This window comes from Nyctereutes procyonoides, unplaced genomic scaffold (assembly GCF_905146905.1).
Source record: "Nyctereutes procyonoides isolate TBG_1078 unplaced genomic scaffold, NYPRO_anot_genome, whole genome shotgun sequence".
NCBI classification, from domain to species: domain Eukaryota; kingdom Metazoa; phylum Chordata; class Mammalia; order Carnivora; family Canidae; genus Nyctereutes; species Nyctereutes procyonoides.
In genome coordinates, this window is record NW_026575141.1 from 6232050 (window position 1) to 6252120 (window position 20071).

The 20071-nt window shown below is 43.3% G+C and overlaps 2 protein-coding genes across 2 annotated transcripts in view; one reads left to right on the plus strand and one right to left on the minus strand.

Annotated features, from left to right (window-relative positions):
* SND1 (staphylococcal nuclease and tudor domain containing 1) overlaps nucleotides 1-17154 on the minus strand; it is a 418777-nt gene extending 401623 nt beyond the window's left edge. Inside the window, exon 1 of the mRNA XM_055307416.1 lies at nucleotides 16850-17154. Coding sequence (XP_055163391.1) covers nucleotides 16850-16927 — 78 coding nt within the window. The 5' untranslated portion in view covers nucleotides 16928-17154. The remainder of the gene's footprint in view (nucleotides 1-16849) is intronic.
* On the plus strand, nucleotides 7429-7616 carry LOC129498182 (complex III assembly factor LYRM7-like). Its single transcript, XM_055307419.1, is given in 2 exon segments — nucleotides 7429-7573; nucleotides 7576-7616. Coding segments are annotated over 2 exon segments (186 nt in total).
* Nucleotides 17155-20071: the final 2917 nt, after the last annotated feature.

Sequence of the window (20071 nt, forward strand, 5' to 3'; positions counted from 1 at the left end):
TTGTCCGTACCTCCTAGCTTAGTGAATTTTTGCTGAAGCTAACAAGAGCCAGGATCTCAAGAGCACGTGCCACATTCACAGCTGTTTTCCTATTTCTCTGCCAAATGACAACAGGTAGCCCAAACACCTGCCACCCACCTCCTGGGCGTGACCCACAGGCAAGCATGTCCTCATCTAGTCCTCCTCCCTTCATCCAGGATTCTCCATTCCAAGAGTTCAGTATCTTGTCCGCCTTCTCTCTGCCCTCTCTAACGCAGCTCCAACAGTCTTCAGCATCATTCCATTCTCCCCCTGGGAGTGTGTTATTTCTGGCAATATCATCTTCAGCCCCCTTCCCTCATCAGTCCTCTTATTAAAAGATGTCGAATTTCCCTGGTTACCTCCTTCAAGAACATCTTACCTAACTCATTTCTAACCACGCAATTGATTATTTCCTGTAAGCTGTCAAGTCTACTCTATTCAACAGAAACCACTCAAATCTATATCCCAGACCACAATGGAGACTCTCCCAATTAAGTGTTCAATATTCAATTGTTTTCCCACTTTCCTCAATCATTTCCTATATCCCTCAAAGGGACACTAAGCAAGAGCGATAATTTCTTCTAGGATTATATTCTCCATGATTCTTACATTTATTCTTATTTAACAGACAACAATGTCTCGGTAGATTTACACCTCAAAGCCTGTATCCAAATAGCAAGGTAAGAAAAATCTATTTGAATGTCTTAATTGAAAGCAACGAAAGTAACACTGTTTTTTTTTATCTTCAGAGAAATGTTAAGTGGATAGGCAAAGAGCACACTGTGACAGGGAGGGAAGTGCTCAAAGAAGGCACAAGCAAGCACACAGCAGTCTCTGACAGGCTCATAATCCTGATCCCAGATGGAGTCCAATGCAACACTTGAAACATCACACTCTAGACTCTAGGACTCTAATATAGAGGTCTCTTCTAAGCACTGTACGTGCATGGTCCTAGTGCCAGTCATGAGCAGGGCTAACAATTCAAGGGCCATGCCTTCTGAATGTTTTCCACATCCCAACCTGTAGCAGTGATTACCAAGCAATGGTGGATTGGAGCCCTAGTCCAAAGATTTGGTTAGGGACTGCCAGAAATTTTAGAGCACCGAAAGCACTTTAAAAAGTCACTGATTTGGGATGCCTGGGTGGCTCAGCGGTTAAACATCTGCCTTCTGGCTCAGGGTGTGATCCTGGAGTCCCAGGATCAAGTCCCACACCAGGCTCCCTGCATGGGAGCCCTCTGCCTGTGTCTCTGCCTGCCTCTTTCTCTCTCTCTCTCTCTCTCTCTCTCTCTCTCTCTCTCTCTGTCTCTCATAATAAATAAACTCCTTTAAAAAAGAAAAGTCACTGATTTGTACTTTTTCTTAAATACTTCAAAATACACACTTCTAGAGTATCTGAAGAAGATACCTCAGCTGGTCTTATGGATTTCAAATAACTGATAGTTTTTCTGTTCACATACATTTCATCCACATGTCCACTCTGTTTCAAAACTACTTCCTGTGGTCACAGAAGAGGACTGAAGATCATATGCCTCTTAAACTTCTGTTGTCCCCACCACAGACAGAGGATACAGTTCCCCAAAGACAAAGACTTCTTCCCTTAAGGAAACCCAAGAAAAAGTTGTTCCTGATGACAAAAAAGGCCATCCCTCCCCTGTGCAGGAACTGATGGAGGTGAAGCAGGGGTTGCTAAGGCAGGGTGGAGAAGCCTGGGACTGCATTCAGGGAGCTACTCGGTTACTGGGTCAGTCCAGGCCCCAGCCTACCCATCTCCCCCATCCCCAACTTCAACTCTTTTCCTCCTTAGCACCCTCAATGCTCAGAGGAAGGAGGGAAGGGACCCCTTGATTTCTGATCCAAGGAGGCAGTGGCCAGAGGACAGCTATTACCCTACTAGCCCCCATGGCTGTAGCTGCCATGTCTGACTTCTCATAGCTCTGCCTGCATAGTGGCTGGGAGTACAGAATGTCACACCACAGTCCGAAAGGAGGGCTGACACCCGCTACAATGAAAGCACACCAGAGACCCTGAAATACCTGAAAGAAATGAAGATTGTTGCCTTTAATATTATTTCTCAGGTTTGCTTCCATAAAGTCCTATGTATTTTTCTTAGAAGGAACTTACAGCAAAAAGGATGCTAGCTTATAGAGAATACTCAGATTCAGAGTGAATCATCTCTAAAGAATATCTAATATATTTATTTTGGTTTATATGCAGAACTGACTGTAGAACTTAAGGATGTAATTCAATTTCTAAGCTACCCATGAAAAGCATTAATTTTCCCATTTTATTTTCTAGATTTGTTTGGAAACTTTTCCTATTTGCAACATTAATGGTCAATTTTAGATGTCAAAATAAAGTACAAATCACAAATCTACCCTAAACATTTCAGAGTTCTTTACTGCTAAATTAACGTACTACCCCCAGAATTCTCCTTATCATTAAAATCCTAGGAAAACTACTATGGGGGAATAAAAACTGCAGTCCCCATGACCCCTCCATCCTCCATCACAGATAATGCATACCTCCTCTAGAAGCCAAACAGAAGGCTGTCTGGCCTACCTGGAATTCTCCTGTGTTATTTTAACTACAGCTATTACCCAGAAGAGACTGCTCCTCCATTTTTATTAAAAAAACATCCAAGGGCGCCCAGATGGCTCAGCCCCTTAGACAGCTGCCTTTAGCTCCCTTTAGCTCAGGTCAAGACCCTGGGGTCCTGGGATGGAGCCCTGCTGGGCTCCCTGCTCAGCAAGGGGTCTGCTTCTCCCTCCCTCTGCTCCTCCCCCTCCCCATGTCCCCTCATGTGCTCCCTCTCTGATAAAATCTTTAAAAATAAATAAAAAAATAGAAACATCCATAATATTCTATATATCCTATGCTAACCACAAAGACCAGCTCTGATTCCCCTCTCCTTTTTGGGGTAGGGGAGGGGAGCATACTCTCTAATAAATAATAAAATATATTTAACATATAAAGCAAGGAAATTTCCAAGTTTATAGATAGCTCAGACTCACAGGGCATCTTTACTCTTCACATTGTGCCATCAACCACTTTCAAAAACCAATTTTCTAACTTTCTCACATAATCTAAGTCCCAAACTTCTTATTCTCCCTACACTGGCTTTCAGCTTCTCCTGTTGATAATCAAAGAAACACATTTTCTTTGACACAAGAGCAAGAGAGGTACTTTCATTAAGAGCATTGATACGGGAACACTTAAGAATTAAATGGAAACCAAGAGGTCCAGCTAGCAGCCCTACGCTGCCTTGCTATGTAACAGAAAGTTAGTCCTCCAGAGCTGGAATCATGATGACTAACACGGGGGCAGGGCAGGCTTACCCAAGAGCTGGGCCTGTGCCCCACAGAGAGCCCACAGGAGGTCTCAAGAGATTCTAAAGCGCTCACAAGAGAGGAGTTTAACAAGATAACTCAGCTTTTAAGTAATAGAGGCAGCCTCCTGGCCTCTGGGCTGTGAAAGGGCTCACCTGCCAACAGTAATAACACAAGCAATTACTACACACAGAATAATAGATCTCAACAGGATTCCAGGACCCAGGCATTCCAGAGTCTCCCTTCTGCACAGAGGAAAGGAAAAGGAGGTAGGGAAAGAATGCACCACTCTTCATGAAGATCTGGGAGCATCCTGTTAGTTAAGTAGATAAGTTACACCTGGCATAATTCACTATTTTGGGCTGCTGCCAAAAATAAAAATGGCCCTGGTATTAAAGGCTATAAAACAATGGATTTTCCCTCTCCTGGAAGAGAATTCATAAAGTTTAAAAGCTCACTAACCTCACATTCCAGGGACTGGAAAGAAAAACTCAGAAGCCTCACCGCTTGTTCCTTTCTCTACTACAAACTTCCAGCAGTGCTTAGTCGCTTTAAGCAAGTTGCCTTAATCCTGCTCATTGCATCCAGACTGCTCATAGCTGCTTCCAAGCCTATCTGAGTATTCCCACACTTGTACTTACCCATTTCTCCTTTTTATCTCATCCATTTTATTCCTCTGCCTCTGTCAAGACCTGTCACTTTCACCACCTCTCCAGAAAAGGTTTTTTAAACTTTTATAACAGATCTGAAAACATCACACCTGATTTTCTAACCCATCCATCCGCCAAGAAAACCATCAGTATTTAAACTCACAAGTTCCACTTTCATTATAAAACAAAGCTACCTACCTCTATTTAACAGCAACATTTTAACGAGACTGACAACTCAAATCTCCTCAGCCCAAAGCCTCGGGTCTCAAGCCTAGGCCACATCCTCTCCATAAAAGGCTTTCTTAGCCATGAGACCCTCCTCTCAGGCCACCCCAGTTGCTAGGTTTACAGAAACATCTACCTTCTGTTTATATTGGTCTCTATGAGCTTTTTCATCCCACACTCTCCCAGATTTGACTGTTCTTACTAAGCACAGTAAACATCCATTTTATCCCTGGAATCAGGGCACTTCGAAGTGAAAAGGGGTATTAATGAAAATTATGCCAAGACAACAGGTGTGAACAGCAACAGCCCGCAGCAGACTGTTCTTACAAAGGTGCCAAGGCCAGGTAAGGAACTATTCCTTGCAAAGAATGAATTTATCTCCTTCTCTGGGAGACTGGGAATTGGCATAGGGAACCAAGAAAAACCCAAATTTGGATTACTGAGTCCCCTTGGAGAAGAAAACAGAAAATGTTTAAGGGGCACCTGGGTCGGTTGAGTGACTGACTCTTGGTTTCCACTCAGGTCACGATCTCAGGGTCATGAGATTAAGCCCCCAGTGGGACATGATTCAGCTTGGAGTCTCCTTGAAATTCTTTCTCTCTCCCTCTGCACCTCCCCCCACTCACATGAGCACTCTCCTCAACAAATGTTTTAGGGGTGCCTGGGTGACTCAGCTTAAGCATCTGCCTTGGGCTCAGGTCATGATCCCAAGATCCTAGGATCAAGACCCACATGGAGCTCCATGCTCAGTGGAGAGTGTGCTTCTGCCTCTGCCCCAATCTCTCCCCATCCCCCAGCTTGTGGACATGGTCGTGCATTCTTGCACCCTCCCTCAAATAGTCTTAAAAAAAAAAAGTTTTACTTTGTAGTGAAAAAACCGTTCTAGGGCAGCCCTGGTGGCGCAGCAGTTTAGCACCGCCTGCAGCCCAGGGTATGATCCTGGAGACCCAAAACTGAGTCCCGCGTCAGGTTCCCTGCGTGGAGCCTGCTTCTCCCTCTGCCTGTGTCTCTGCCCCTCTCTCTCTCTCTCTCTCTCTGGGTTTCTCATAAATAAGTTAAAAAAAATTTTTTTTGTTCTAAATATGTCACTATATCAACTTCAAGTTTGTTTTTACTTTTTTTTTTTATGATAGAGAGAGAGGGGGGCATTTACACGCAAAGCTGCAACTTGAAGGGATAAAATTAACCTACCCATGGTCATATGGCTAGTAATCAGCATTGCTAATGACTTGAACCACAGCCATTCCAGAAATCAGTTCTACCCCCAAGACACAAGTAATGTCTATTTCCCAATGCGGGGGTGGGGGGAAGTGGGGAGTGGAGTTAAAAAAAAAAAAACTGCCTTATGTGGTAAGTAAACCCTGTATATATCAGCATTTAATATTTACACATATATAAGAATTGACTCCTTTCCAAATCTCTTTCAATCGTTCCTATTAAATGAAGAAGAAAGTTCCAGTTTGGTGGCAGGAAGCCTTTAGCACATCTTCACAACTTGTTAAGCTTTCTTCAGAGCCCCCCACAAGATGCTGTACCTAGCTAGAATTTAATAACACTGTTTTCGTTGTGCATTTTTTAAGGTACTTTCAAGTTATGGCAAGTAACACTGGTTTTCCATTTCCAATAGTGAAAAAAACTTTTTTTTTTTTTTAAGATTTTATTTATGTATTTGAGAGAGAGGGAGGCAGAAGACTAAGCAGGAAGCCTGATGTGGGGCTCAATCCCAGGACCCGGAGACCATGAGCTGAGCCAGCCAGGTGCTCCAAATTAAGTTTGCTTTAAAAATATTTCAATTTTTTTTTAAAATAGCTGATTGCTCAAAAGACTTTTGAACTAAAGACAAGTAGAGGCAGTGCTCCAGTGCTCAAACCATGGTAGGGGTTCACGCACATGTGAAGCCCAGGAAACCTGAGGTAAGCCATTACACCAAGGCTGGGCTCAGCACTTCACTGAAGACTACCAACGCTGACTACCCTGGTTGTCTCTCTAAACAACTCTAAACATAGCAGGGTTTCCCCACACAGGATGTGGTCATGCTTACCACCTCCCATCTCCACCTTCTTATCCAAGAAGAAAAAGAAAAAAGAAAAGCTATGTGCCAGTCCACAGGAAAAAAGTCAAACCTTTCACATGAACTTGCCCTTCACCTCCTCATGCCATTTGCAGCTAGGTAGCTGCACACTTCCTTAGTCACACAGCTCTCTAGAACCCAGAGAAAGCAGATGAAGCTAAAGCTCAAGCTCAAGTAACCTACTCTCATTCAAATACTAGGACCTTAAAACACCTGAGGATCTTCAAGCAATTAAAAAGTAGTTATTTTGTGATTCCCCAGGCGGTTGGGCCCTGCCCTCTAATGAAGAGATAAAGTGGTTTTCAAGGATACTCTGATTGGAGGAACAGAGGACTACCAAACGTGCAATAATTAATGAGTAATGAGAGGTTAACCTGTATTTTGCCCTGAATTTTACCTAAGATGGTATCTATAAGAAATAAACAGGTTAAGTGTACGTAAAACCACCCTACAACCACCAAAAACATTAAGTGATATGAAAAGGTACCAGCACTGCAGTTCCAGGATGTATCTTATGGAAATGCCAACACAAGAACACAAAGATGGAAAATGCACATTAACTCAGTGTAGCAGTATTAGAACCATGAAAAATCAAAAACATCAACAAATGGGTAAGTAAAAACACCCAAATGATAGAATACTCTTCAACTACTAAAGAATGAGGTAGGGGATCCCTGGGTGGCGCAGCGATTTAGCGCCTGCCTTTGGCCCAGGGCGCGATCCTGGAGACCTGGGATCGAATCCCACGTCGGGCTCCTGGTGCATGGAGCCTGCTTCTCCCTCTGCCTATGTCTCTGCCTCTCTCTCTCTCTCTCTCTCTGTGACTATCATAAATAAATAAAAATTAAAAAAAAAAGAATGAGGTAGGATCTATAATTATGACATAGATGATCGTCATTTTTTTAAAAGTTGCAGGACAGGGGACACCTAGGTGGCTCGGATGGTTAGGTGTCTGCCTTTTCCTGGAACAGAGAGGGAGCCTGCTTCTCCCTCTCCCTCTACCGGTCCCCCTGCTCAGTCCCCCTGCTCGTGTGTGTGTGTGTGTGTGTGTGTGTGTGTGTGTGTGTGTGTGTGTGTGTAAAGTTTAGAAACACATTTCCTGAGGAGAGGTGGCCGCCACGGTGAGGAGAGCCATGGGTCAGGCGGCCAAGGTTTTACAGCTCTATAAAACATTACACAGGACAAGACAACAGGTTTTTAAAAATGATACCAGAGCATTAGAAGCAGCCAGAATAAAGATAAATGAAGAATTCAAAAGTAATAAAAGTTGAAACTTCTCCCAATAGAAGAGAATTGGTCCCTAGGGAAGAACTCCTTGTAGAAAATGTGCCTTACTGTGATGCACCAACTCAGAAGCAATGAGTATAAAATCAAGTCTTTGTAGTTTTTAATCTTAAATATATAACACTGGCAAAAGTTTTAGAAATGCACATATTTCAGAACTAGTTTCTTGAAAATGAACGAATTAAAGTCTCAATTAAATTTCACATTAAGAGAACATTGTTGAAAACTGCAGAACATAGCTAAATATTTCTAAACAGCATTAGATAAGACATATCATTTGTTTTGAAAAGCAAACTTTATGAACTAAAATAAATGCTCAGGAGGTATGTCATATTCAAAAAAAAAACAAAAACAAAAAACAAAAAAAAAAAGAAAGAAACACATTCCCTTAGGGGAATGAGTCCCCCTGCTCGTGTGTGTGTGTGTGTGTGTGTGTGTGTGTGTGTGAGTGAGACAAGTTTGGAAACACATTTCCTTAGGGGAATGAGAATGAATGACAGAAAACTGAGGGCTAAGGCCAGAGGGAGAGATATTTTTGTATTTACTTTTATATACTTTTATACTATTTGAAATATTATGAGCAGGTATTAAGTCCAAAACTTAAATATTGGTAATTACTAAATTATTAATGCTGGTTGGCATTCACCTCAACTTTTTGAAGAAATTTAGGGATGAACTAGAAAACTGCTGGTCAAAATGAGGAAAAGCCACTAAGGGAACTGTAGATGTGACCCTTAATCATAAGGACCTCGAAGACCTGAGAATTATAAGAAAATTTTATTTTCATATTAGACAAACTAGTGGTATAAAAAATAAGGACTAAGACCACCAGAGGTCACTCACGGTTTTACTGATATTTAAGAATGGGGCTTATAAACAAGAAACATGATAGAAGGTCCAAGTGTGTGGCTCCCAAGGATTACAAAAGCAGAAAAGTGATTAGCATAAAATCCTCATGTTTGTAGATGACACTAAAGACTTCACAGCAGTAATGTGCCAAGTTATTGGCGCCAAATTATAGAAAGATCTTGGGAATCTATGCAAATAGAAGAAAAAGTGGCAGATGAGTGTTAAAATGAGCATATGGCCTATATCAGGCATATAAAACAACTTCTCAGCTGTCAGTTATGACCCAAGAATAGGATCTCAGATCACTGTAAATGGACCCTTGAGGACGGCAGCCCAATATTGAGCTACAGGTTAAAAGCAATGCAAAGTGTCCTGGGAGCCATCAAGACAAGCACTAAAAAGAAAGAGAAACTAGTATCCTCCCCTCATAAAATTCTGATGCACCCACCCCAACACATATTATGCTCCTTTTGTCATTTGTGTCCTGCCCGTTCAACTACATATAGAAAAGCAGTTAAACAAGATCAGTGGGTCTCAAATGCCAGTCCCTGAATAGATCCAAAAATGACTCGTGCAGAATCACCTAGGAGAGGCTTTTTTAAAATAGATTCCCAGGCTGCACTCACAGAGATTCTAATTCAATGCCTCTGAAAGGCCTTCTAGATGGTCCTGAAGCAATTATCTGTTCAAAAAAATCACTGGACTGCTTCACTCTAAATCTACTCCCAGAAAGGATTCAAGAAAGCTTACAATAAAAAATAAACTCAAAAGAAAAGAAACCATGTGAGGAACTCCCAAGAATAGATTATGATTCCTATACTTGCACATTAAATGCAGTGGAAAAGATCTGCAAAGGACAATTAGGATGATCTAAAGGAAGAAGCTCCAGTCTTGAAGTGTGAAAAGCAGAACTCAGAACCCTACCAACCCCCCCAGATTCCTCCAATTAAGAGCAGGAGGAGAATAAACTCTCCCCATAAGCTACAGGTTCCCAGAGTGCCCTTCTCATCCCCACCCTTCTCAATTCAAGACCTGTTGCCCCAGGAGAATGTCAGGGTGTTCTGAAGCAGAGGTGAAACTGTATAAATAAAATCTGCTGGCATGTTCCTCTGGGTTCCAAGCAAGCACTCCCACTAATCTATCCTGAGCCCAGGAACCTCCTAGCTCATTTCTATCCACCACCTTCAACCAACTCTGCTACCCAATCACTTAGTCTAATTCAAATTCTAACTTCCTCATCTTTTACACTATAAAAACCACATTTCATATTTCATCTGTCTCAAAAAAAAAAAAGCAATGGAAACAGAAAACATGTTTCATGCAAGATAAGCAGCAATTCAAAAAATTTTTTATTTTTTATTTATTTATGATAGTCACAGAGAGAGAGAGAGAGAGAGAGAGAGAGAGGCAGAGACATAGGCAGAGGGAGAAACAGGCTCCATGCACTGGGAGCCTGATGTGGGATTCGATCCCCGGTCTCCAGGATCGGGCCCTGGGGCCAAAGGCAGGCGCCAAACCGATGCGCCACCCAGGGATCCCGATAAGCAGCAATTCAAAGTGAAGCCTACCATAAGGTAGATTTCTCAGTTTTGATTCATCATGCCTAAAAGACATGCAATAGAAGGTTTCTTATACAATCACAGCCTTTTTGAGACTGTTAAAAGCTTAAGAGACTGAGTTTACCACTTAAGAAAAAAAGAGCATCTTTGAGGTGAAATATCTTACCCCACATCACCCAAGTGGAGAATAGGAGCATCTGGGCTAGAACTGTATCCCCTGAATCCTAGGCTAATCTCTCTTCTCTGCCAGGCTGCTTCCCAGAGACAATGTTAATAAATTAGATTAATTAACTTGAGGCACAGATTCTCCAATCTTTACAATTCCTCCTCTTACACATTAGGTTAGTGTTATAAGACCATCCCAAGAAGACTATTTCCCATATGGAAGCTAAAGCACCCCCAAATATGGTAAGGCATAAGAGAAGAGATAGTGCCTTAAAGAATCACTCATCATAAGCATATAAAGGGAAAATGCTCCAAGATCAGTTTATATTATAGATTGGACATCTCAAAAATGACATATGAAAACATCACCTAAATTTTCATTAGATTTTTACCTATAAGTTGTTTTACTTCCTAATTTTCAAAAAATGCCAACTGAAACCAATGTTTTTTTCCTAAACATTAGAGCTAAGTGTGAAAAACATTAGTTGTTTATCAACCGAGTCTCACTGAAATAAGTGAAATCCCACAACACTCCATCTGCATCAAATGTTCAAAGCCTGTAATTCTGCATTAATTTCTGCTGTAAAAACAAAAAGCATGTCAGTCTCCCAAGAGAGAAATTAGCAACAGAAACTGGGTGTCTATCCATTTCCAACAAGAAATAAGAGGAAAAGCTACATAAGCCCTTATGAGTTGAATCCCTTTACTTCATTCCTTGTCCCGGATAAGGCAAAAAATTGCCTACAATATTTAGCTATGTCATTTCTTGGAGAAATGAAATAAAATAAATCCAAAGACATCTACACACCCCATGCTAGAACCACACCTGTCAGCTGGACAGCTAGTCTACACTGATAAGTGAATACACAACAAGCCTTAGAACCTTCACTCATTTCCCAAATGTCACACTCCAAATAAACTGAGGCACAGACCCCAACAACCGTGTCCACTTATTACCAGCAGTGATCATCACCCAGCCTCAGGAGTCTCCCCTCATGTTAATAAGCCACACTATGTATGAGCTAGCTCCTTCCAGAACATTACTTTGAGCTCTCAAGCCTGCTACTTTGCTTTTCACCATTACTATCACTAAAGCTTGCTAGGTTAAAAAGTGTTGCCAGAAGCCAGAGCAGAACATTCCATGTAGTAATAAAATGCGAACAAAAGTTAGCAAAAGGGATCCCTAGGTGGCGCAGCGGTTTGGCGCCTGCCTTTGGTCCAGGGCGTGATCCTGGAGACGCAGGATCGAATCCCACATCGGGCTCCCGGTGCATGGAGCCTGCTTCTCCCTCTGCCTGTGTCTCTGCCTCTCTCTCTCTCACTGTGTGCCTATCATAAATAAATAAAAAAAAATAAAAAAAAAAAAGTTAGCAAAAACAAGGACAAATTCTACATACAATTTGACTCTCATTGAGCCTGCTCTTGGCATTTATCTTTTCAGCTAAGTACCCTCCATCCACTGAAAGGTGGTTACCTTAAGAATACTCAGGACTGGCTGACAGGAAGTTAAAAAACCTTAGTCGTGGCCCTGTAAGAAACATGAATATGACCAAGAGCAAGTATTTTTATCAGTTTCTCACTGTTTACACTGAGCTAATGTCAGCTATTGATCTTACTGGGGTACCAGAACAGCAACCACCTCTACTGCTTTTTGGCCTTCTATCATCCTAAAACCCATATTATTTATGTAGAACACTGAACTTGAAGGCGTTAAAGAGCTACTATAAAAACACTGAAGACAGGGATGTCTGGATGGCTCAATGGTTGAGCCTCTGACTCAGGGCTTGATTCCACGGTCCTGGGATGGAGTACTGCACCAGGCTCCCTGCATGGAGCCTGCTTCTCCCTCTGCCGTCTCTGCCTCTGTGTGTGTGTGTGTGTGTGTGTGTCTCATAAATAAATAAAATCTTAAAAAAAAAAATCTGAAGATAAACATTAATGGGGACCCTACACCTTTTGTACTTGCTGTTCCCTCTATGAAGAACACACTTTCCCTATGGCTGGTTCTTTGCTGTCCATCAGATTTCAGCACAAATGCTGAGAGAAGCCTTTCCTAACACCTGATCTAAGAAAGCCACTCCTTTCCTTACTCCCAACCACTCTATCCCATTTCCCTGAAATCACCATAATACCATGCTTATTGCTTGTTTACATTTTTGTTGTCTGTCTCCTCCATAAACCATAAGGGCAGGAATCTGATCTACTTTTTACCACTGTTTCTCCAACATCCACACAAAGCTGAACACTGCAGATGATCAATAAAATCTGTTCAAGAAAGAATGATTGCTCATCATTTTGTATCATTAGTTAATACGCTGCAGCAGCCACTGTGAGCATTGACTAGAGCCAGCTGGATGCTTCCTTTTCATACAGGAAAAAAAAAAGAAAGAAAACATTTCAGATACAGTAGAAATTTAGTTCTTTTCTGCTCCTTTACTTACAATCTTGACTGAAAGCTACCATGCTCACCTGCTGAGAAGGGAGAAGTTTTAAGACTCCAGGGAAAAGCCTTCCATCCTGTTCTACCTAGTTCTTTGCAAATGGCTCTACTAAAATACTGTTATTTGGCTACCTTGTCCCTGTGAGTAGTAGCATAACAGTATTTTAATTAGGTTAGAAAAGATGTTTTCTTCTTTCAGTCTGCATGAGCTTAGTGCACATAGGAAGGAACAGATCAATGGACTACTACTCTTCATCCCTACTATACTCTGGAAAGACACAGACTTCTTAGTTCAGAAACCTAAGAAACATTAAGCTATAATAATCTAAATTACAGGTAGCAGTTCCTACAATCTGCACACTAGAGAAATTTCCACTAAGCTACTCATCAGGAAGTCTACATCCCACTTTAGAACAACCTGGCAGCACAATTCCTGTTGAAGGAGGAAACTGTGGCCATCTCCTCCTTTTAATGCCCCTGTACCTTAATCACCCAGTGAGAATTCTGGTTCTTAGCATAAAATCAAAGACTGGCAAAGGGATTCCTTTCTCCTTTAGGCAATTAAATGGGGTGGAGTGAAATGAACTGAGATTTGGCATTGTCCTCCCTTTGGCCTATCTTATCCATAAGCAGGATAAGATATGCTGCTTCCAGAGCTGCTTCTGAAAAGCACCAAAGATTCAAGAACTGTGGTAGAGTCATTCTGCTGTTCTGAAAGCAACCTACATGGCTCCTGCTTAAAAAAGACACACAAACACACAGTTAGAATGGGAATCAGAGTGAAGACATAGAAAAGGGCTCTATCCCCCAAAATAGAAAGTAAGTTAAGTGTGTAGGACCAAAAAAAAAAAAAAAAAAAAAAGTGCGTAGGACCAGAGAAAACAGCCATTTCTAACTAAGTAGGGTGACCAAATTTCATACTAAGTACCCCAAGACTTCTACCAACCTCATCTAATATATGCTAGTAACAATCTGTTGTGGCTAAAGAAAGTCTAGCAAATTATTCAAAAAAAACCCAGAGTTAAAATCTTTCAGAGTTTTGAGAAGATAGTATCTGATTTGACAGAGACATTTACTTTTTCCAGGTTATATTTCGTCTGCCCACACTCTTGCCAGTCTCATCCCAACTCAGGAAATAAAAACCCACCTTCAGTTTTTCCATCATCCTCACTGCCTTTTCACTAACAGAACAGCTCCAAAATGCTTTTGTCAACTTACTGCCCACTTCCTCCTTAAACACATTCCAGAACCAACTCTGTTTCTGTCCCTTTGCTCCCACTCTCAAAAGCAGACACAGACTCTACCTTCACCATCATTTTTTAAAACTGGTCCAATGCAAAGATTTTTCACAACTTGATTTCGAGTTCTTTCTTCTTCAACCTTAAAAAAAGTAACAGAGAACTTACTAGATTAGAAGACAGAGACCAGAAAAAACACGCATCTTCCATGGCTCTATAATTTGATTTTTGCTTTCCAAAAAAGGGGAAGGACTATTCCTCTTCACTGTAGCAAAGCTCATCCCTATACCGTTTCATATCTGCAGCTCAGCCGGGGTCTAGGCAAATATGGAGGGCTCGCCCTGAAAAGCACACCTCCAGGTTCTACCCCTCTCCCAAAAGGCAGTAACTATTTCCTTCTCACTTTCTGTCACAGAGCTCCATCTTCCTTTGTAAAGTTCTTACAAAGCAGTTCCTAGTACCACTGGAAATGATTACTCTCCGAGAAAATACAACTTTGCTTAGCAGAAGAGCTTCACACAGAGCAATTTGTCAGCGGTCGAGATTTTTCATTCCAGACAAGGCTTCTACGCCTGGCACCAATCTGCCTGTCACCCTGCAGTTCACCTGGCTTCCCTCCCCTAGCCCCTACCTGCATTTCACCCACCTATCCCTGCAGTTTGGCCACAAAGAAAAGCAGTATAGACTACTCAATGGCTAAATTTTCAAAGCTTCCTCCCACATTCAAATGTGTCTTCCATACCACACTCCTATGCACATAATGACCATAAGCACCAAATGAAATCACTCACCACAATAACAGCTCAAGGATAAGACAAGGAGTAACATCTAATCTTTCCTCAACTTGATTACAGTCAGCTTCACTTTCCTGCAATTTTGTGGTCATGCATCACTGGTCCCACCCTCCACATTATAAAGTCATGCCCTGAAGGGAGAAGCAGCATAGCATGAAGTCTGTGGTAGACAGGCCTAGGTTCAAGTCCCAGCTCTGCTTCTTATTGCCAGTAAAAAGTGCCTGTCCTTGGGTGAACTATTCTTCCTAAACCTTAGATTACACAGCTCTAAACCGTAGCCAATAATGCTATCTACTTGTTAGCTGTTATAAGTGAAATAATATAAACAGAATACTCAGCACATGACCCTTAATAAATGATTGTTGATATTCAGTATCCATGGGGGTTAGTTAATCCATGGGCTTGGTCACTTCATAGAATCCAGATGTCCTAGAAGCCTCTAGCACTGACAGAAGCCTCATTCCACTCCTACCTCACTAATGAGAGGGAACTTTAAGAAAAAAAAACAAGCAAAATTCAAGCCTTGGGACAACTGCATGGCTCAGTCAGTGAAGTGTCTGCCTTCAGCTCAGGTCCTAGTCCCAGGGTCTTGGGATAGAGCCCTGAGTCTGGCTCCCAGCTCAGCGTGAAGCCTGCTTCTCTATCTGCTACACCCCCTAATTGTGCGCTAGCTCTCTCTCCTTCAGATAAATAAAATCTTTAAAAAAACAAAAGATTTGAGCCTCAGGAAGGAAAAAATTCAGAAAGATCCACTCAATGCTGCCAATCCCACCACTGAACCACCAAGCAATGCTGTGTCCTTATGGTGGAGGGAAAAATCAGTGCAAATGAAAAAAACTAATATAAGAGGAGCTACTCATGGGTCAGATCAATAAAGAGGCAAAAATATGTGGACCTTGGAAATTCCCTTCTCACTCAGCTTCTAATAAATTCTGAATTTCCATTTATGTATAAAGTGGAAAAGCAATACTGAAAACCCTGGGAATCTCAGCTGGTGGCAGAATATTACCTAAGAAATAAATACATGAGAATTAGGCTGGAGAAAAAAAAAAATCTCAAAAATTCACATACACACAAGCTAAAGAACATCTTAACTCTGACAGACAATGAGCCAAGAAAACAGAATGTTATTTTTTTAAACTTTCTGCAACTGCAAAAAACTTGTGGAGCTTTGGGAGACAATGTCATAAATGGTATTTGCTGTTCCAGAAGAAAGTCAGTACTGAAGTTTGAAATGTCTTAAAGTAATCAGTCTGCAGTCATCACAACTGGGAAATCTATTAACAATCAAGAAACATCAAGTTCCAAGATTTGGGAGGGTTGGGGAGAGAACAGAGGTGACAAGTGATAAAGAGAATTTATACTACAAAATTATCATGGAGCTGGAGGATAAATTATTCTAAAAAATTAGTCATAGGGTTTTAAATTCAAAATTCAAAAATGGAGGGAATGGAAGGATAAAATCAGGCAGAATCTAGTATTAGGGCCAGAGACTGGGAATCCGAACCCGGGCCCTGATCCTGGCCCCAATCCAAGCCACCACGTGATGACCTTAGGCAAGTCAATGCCCTCTTCAAACCAGTCTCCTCGCGTGTACGGGGTGAAGGAACAGTAATGATCGCTAAGATTCCTACTGGCCTAGCATTTAAGGGTCAAAAAGAGAGGGAGGGGGGGCATAAATCCTAAACTTCCGGGACTACACACTTGACAGAAGTGGTAGAGAGAAAAAGACGGAATACGAGGGCCAAAGAGCGAGAAAACTTGGGAGTAAGTGAGCGTCTGTAGAAACTGAAAAGCTTCAAGATGGCCAAGTGCTCTTGGTTTCAGGGAAGAGCGGATGTCAGGATCTCGAAAAGCTGCACACTGCCCAGCAGAGGTCAATGGACAGAAGAACGGGGGATGGGAGGGCAGACAGCAACTTATTATCTCCGTTAATCAATCAAGTGACCAATCTGTCTGGGTAACAGCAGATCCAAATGCCGCGACTACGGAAATCACCGTGACCCCTGCTGCCGGAGGGGGGGGGGGAAGCAAAGTACCGAGGGCAGTCTGTGTCGGGTTCGGTCTAAGAAGAGAATTCCGAGAATGGGTGAAAAGTGAGGAAAGAGACAGAGAAAGGGGATCTGGGAGACCAGGCAGACTGGCGGAAGGAGAAGAGGAGCCAGCGCCAAAACCCGCCCGGAGTCGGACGGTGGTGGGGTCAGCGTCCCGGGCCCCGCTCTCACCATCTTGACGATGCCCCGCTGCACGGTGGGGACCGCGGGTCCCCCGGAGGTGCCGCCGCTCTGCGCGGAGGAGGCCATGTGTAGAGATGGAAAGGCAGCAAGTAAGGAGGTGGGCCGGCCTGGAGGTGTCAGTGAGGGTGTCGGTGCTGGTGGGAGGCCGCCGCGGCAGGGAGCTGGCAAGCGACGGGTTTCGGGCAGTGGACGGCACGGACTCGCCGGGCGCTCACAGCAGCAGCAGCGGGACTGGGAACGAAAGAGGAGACGCGTTCTCCACCGCCGCCACACGTTCTACTCGCCGCGCAAGCGTGCCAGAGCGCCACCGCCCTCCGGCCAATTAGCGCCCAGAGCCCGCCGGATCTCAAGCCAATAGGCACCCTGCTCGCGGAGCCCCGCCCTTTAGCCCCCAAACCGGGGGCAAGCTCCAGGAAGCGCTGAAAGAGCTGATTTGCGGTGACGGGCTAAGTTTGGGGCGGGACTTCCGGGGCAGCCGTAGTAGGTAGTGTCGGGAGGTGTAGTGGGAAGGAAAGGACACGTCAGCATCTGGCCGCGGGGCGCGGGGGGCCATGGGAGCCCCGGGGGCGGGGCCAGTCTCGCCCTCCAGCCTCGCCCGGCGCGTAGCGCCCCGCCCCGTGGGCCAGGGGGAGCCCACGTGGACTGCGGGGTTCCGGGAGGGAGCGTCCAGATCGGGGAGTTCCGAGTACCCGCTGCACACCTAATCCCGACATTTTACCTCAGCTAGAAGTGTAAGGAGAAGTTGGAAAAGTCTGAGCATCGCGAAACCTACGGATGTTGGCGTTGACAGGCAACGCGGCCGGGCGCCCTCCTGTAGTGGGGAGAGTATCTCGTTTGTGTTGCGGGTGTCTAGCACTCATAAGCCTCTTGATTAATGTTCGTCGTTGGGAGAAATAATCTCGTAGGGGGTGGTGTGCCCTGTGCACGGCGGAGAATGACCCTCGTTTTCAGGCTCTTCCTAGCTTCGCCAAGGAAGTTAGGGAAAGCCTTGGTACACACTCTCCCCGGGCCTGGAGGAGACATTCCCGACACCTCTAGTGATGCGCCACACCGCCCCCAACCACCGGACCGCAACCCGGTACCTGATCCTAATCTCTCTTGAATAAAGAGATTGGGGGAGGGGGTGCAGAGCAAGGGCATACTACTAGAGACGACTAGTATTTGTTCTGTGCCACTACGTGGAGCCAAGGACCTTTCCTTTAAGCCGTTTAATCTTAATCTTCAAATCGGACTCTACACCGAGGTCGCTACTTGCCCTGTAGCTCTTTTTGAGAAGAGGTTGTCTATGCTTTCACACTTCACATAGACCAGGGTCATGTGTTGGGGGTCAGCATCTTCCTAGATCCTTAGGGCTGCCCCTTGCATCCCATTAATTTGCCACTTTTCAAAAAATAAATAAAAGCTTTGTGAAGGTTCATTCCACCTGGTTTATACCACTCCCTATTTCATTAAGGTTGTTGTCTTCTCTGCCTCAACTGCCACCTTATCATTCCTTGAAATAAACACCTGGTGCCCATTTCTTCTCCACTCACTGACCCTGAATGGCTTAAATATTTGTGAACCTGACTTACCCAATACCCTGGGGTCTCAATTCCTTGGCCTCATCTTCAGTGAGCTTAACCTCTGTGCCAGTTTAGCCACCCTTTTCAGTACAGATGAAATATGGGAACTGTTTGATGGCTGAAATTGTAAACTCCAGATCCCTCATTCTCTGATCTTAATTGCTGTCCTTTCTCCCTTCTCACTCAGTTCTTTCTTTTATACCTTCTATAGTTATCTATTGCTTCATAACAATTTACCCCTAAATTTAGGTATTAAGCAGTGAACATTTATTATCCCACATTTGTCAGGAATCTCTGCATGGCTTAGCTGAAAGCCTTTACCTACAGGTCTCTCCGGGGTAGCTGATAGCTGGTTTCCATCAGAGCAGGCGGATCAGAGAGAGCAAGAGAGGACAAGCAAACAAGTCTTTTTGAACCTAATCTCAGAAGTAACATCCCACTGCTTTGGACACATGCTATTCATTAGAGAAGTCTTTCCGTAGGTCGGCCCCCTCAAGGGGAGAGGATTACACAAGGGCAAGAATACTAAGAGGCAGGATCACTGATCACTGGGGACCATCTTAGAGGCTGCCAATCACACACTATTCTTTGGCTTTACATAGACCTCAAAGTCCCTGACCCTCTCTATCTTTATAATCAGTTATCATCTGCTTTCTCCTGGATCCTTGGTTAGACTCTCTTACTTGTGCCCTCTCTTCTCAGGATCCTCATCTCTAATCCCTGTTGTCTTCCATTGGACCTACCTGTCAAAACTCCAATTCTACATCTCTTTGCCTTCTCCAAACCTGTCACTTAGCTAGAGAAAACACTCGACTGTTCAGGTTGGTTCCATGGTGAATTTGTGGGCCCTCACATATTGCCTGGAGTTCTTCTGTTTCCTCAGCCACTTTGGTCACTGAGTCTGGTTGTTGTTGTTTAATTAACTTTATTTTTTTAGAGAGGTTTTAGGTTCAAAGCGATATTGAGGGGGAAGGAACAGAGATTTCCCGTAGATTCCATACATATGCATAGCTTCCCCTGTTATAAACATCCCTCATCAGAGTGGTTCACTTTCTACAGTTGATGAACCTATATTGACACATAATAATCACCCAAAATCCATAATTTGCATTAGGGGTCACTCTTGATGTTGTACATTCTATGCATTTGAACAAATGTGTAACATGTATCTACCATTATGGTATCATACAGGGTAGTTTCACTGCTCTAAAAATCAGTTGCTCTCTGGGCAGAGGGAGGACGCAAAAAATATATATATATTAAAAATAAAATAAAGTCAGTCTGTTTAAACCTGTGTTTCCTTTTAACTCCAATTCCACTGGCTCCCACACTCTCAAATAGTGATAGGCCTTCTACTCAGAGAAATAATAAAAGCCATTAAGAACTCTCTTCACTTCCCACCACCAGATCTGAAAACTTACCTTCCCTCTCACTCCTCTTCTTCTCCCTTGTTACCAAGAAAAAACATCCTCCTACTGCTTAGGCCAACCCCTCCATCTATGTTCTGGATCTACCACCTCCTCCTTGTCAAGGACTCTCTCTTTTTTTTTTTTTTTTTAAGATTTTATTTTTAAGTAATCTCCACACCCACTGAGGCCTTGAACTCACAACCCCAAGATCAATAGTTGCAAGCTCCACTGACTGAGCC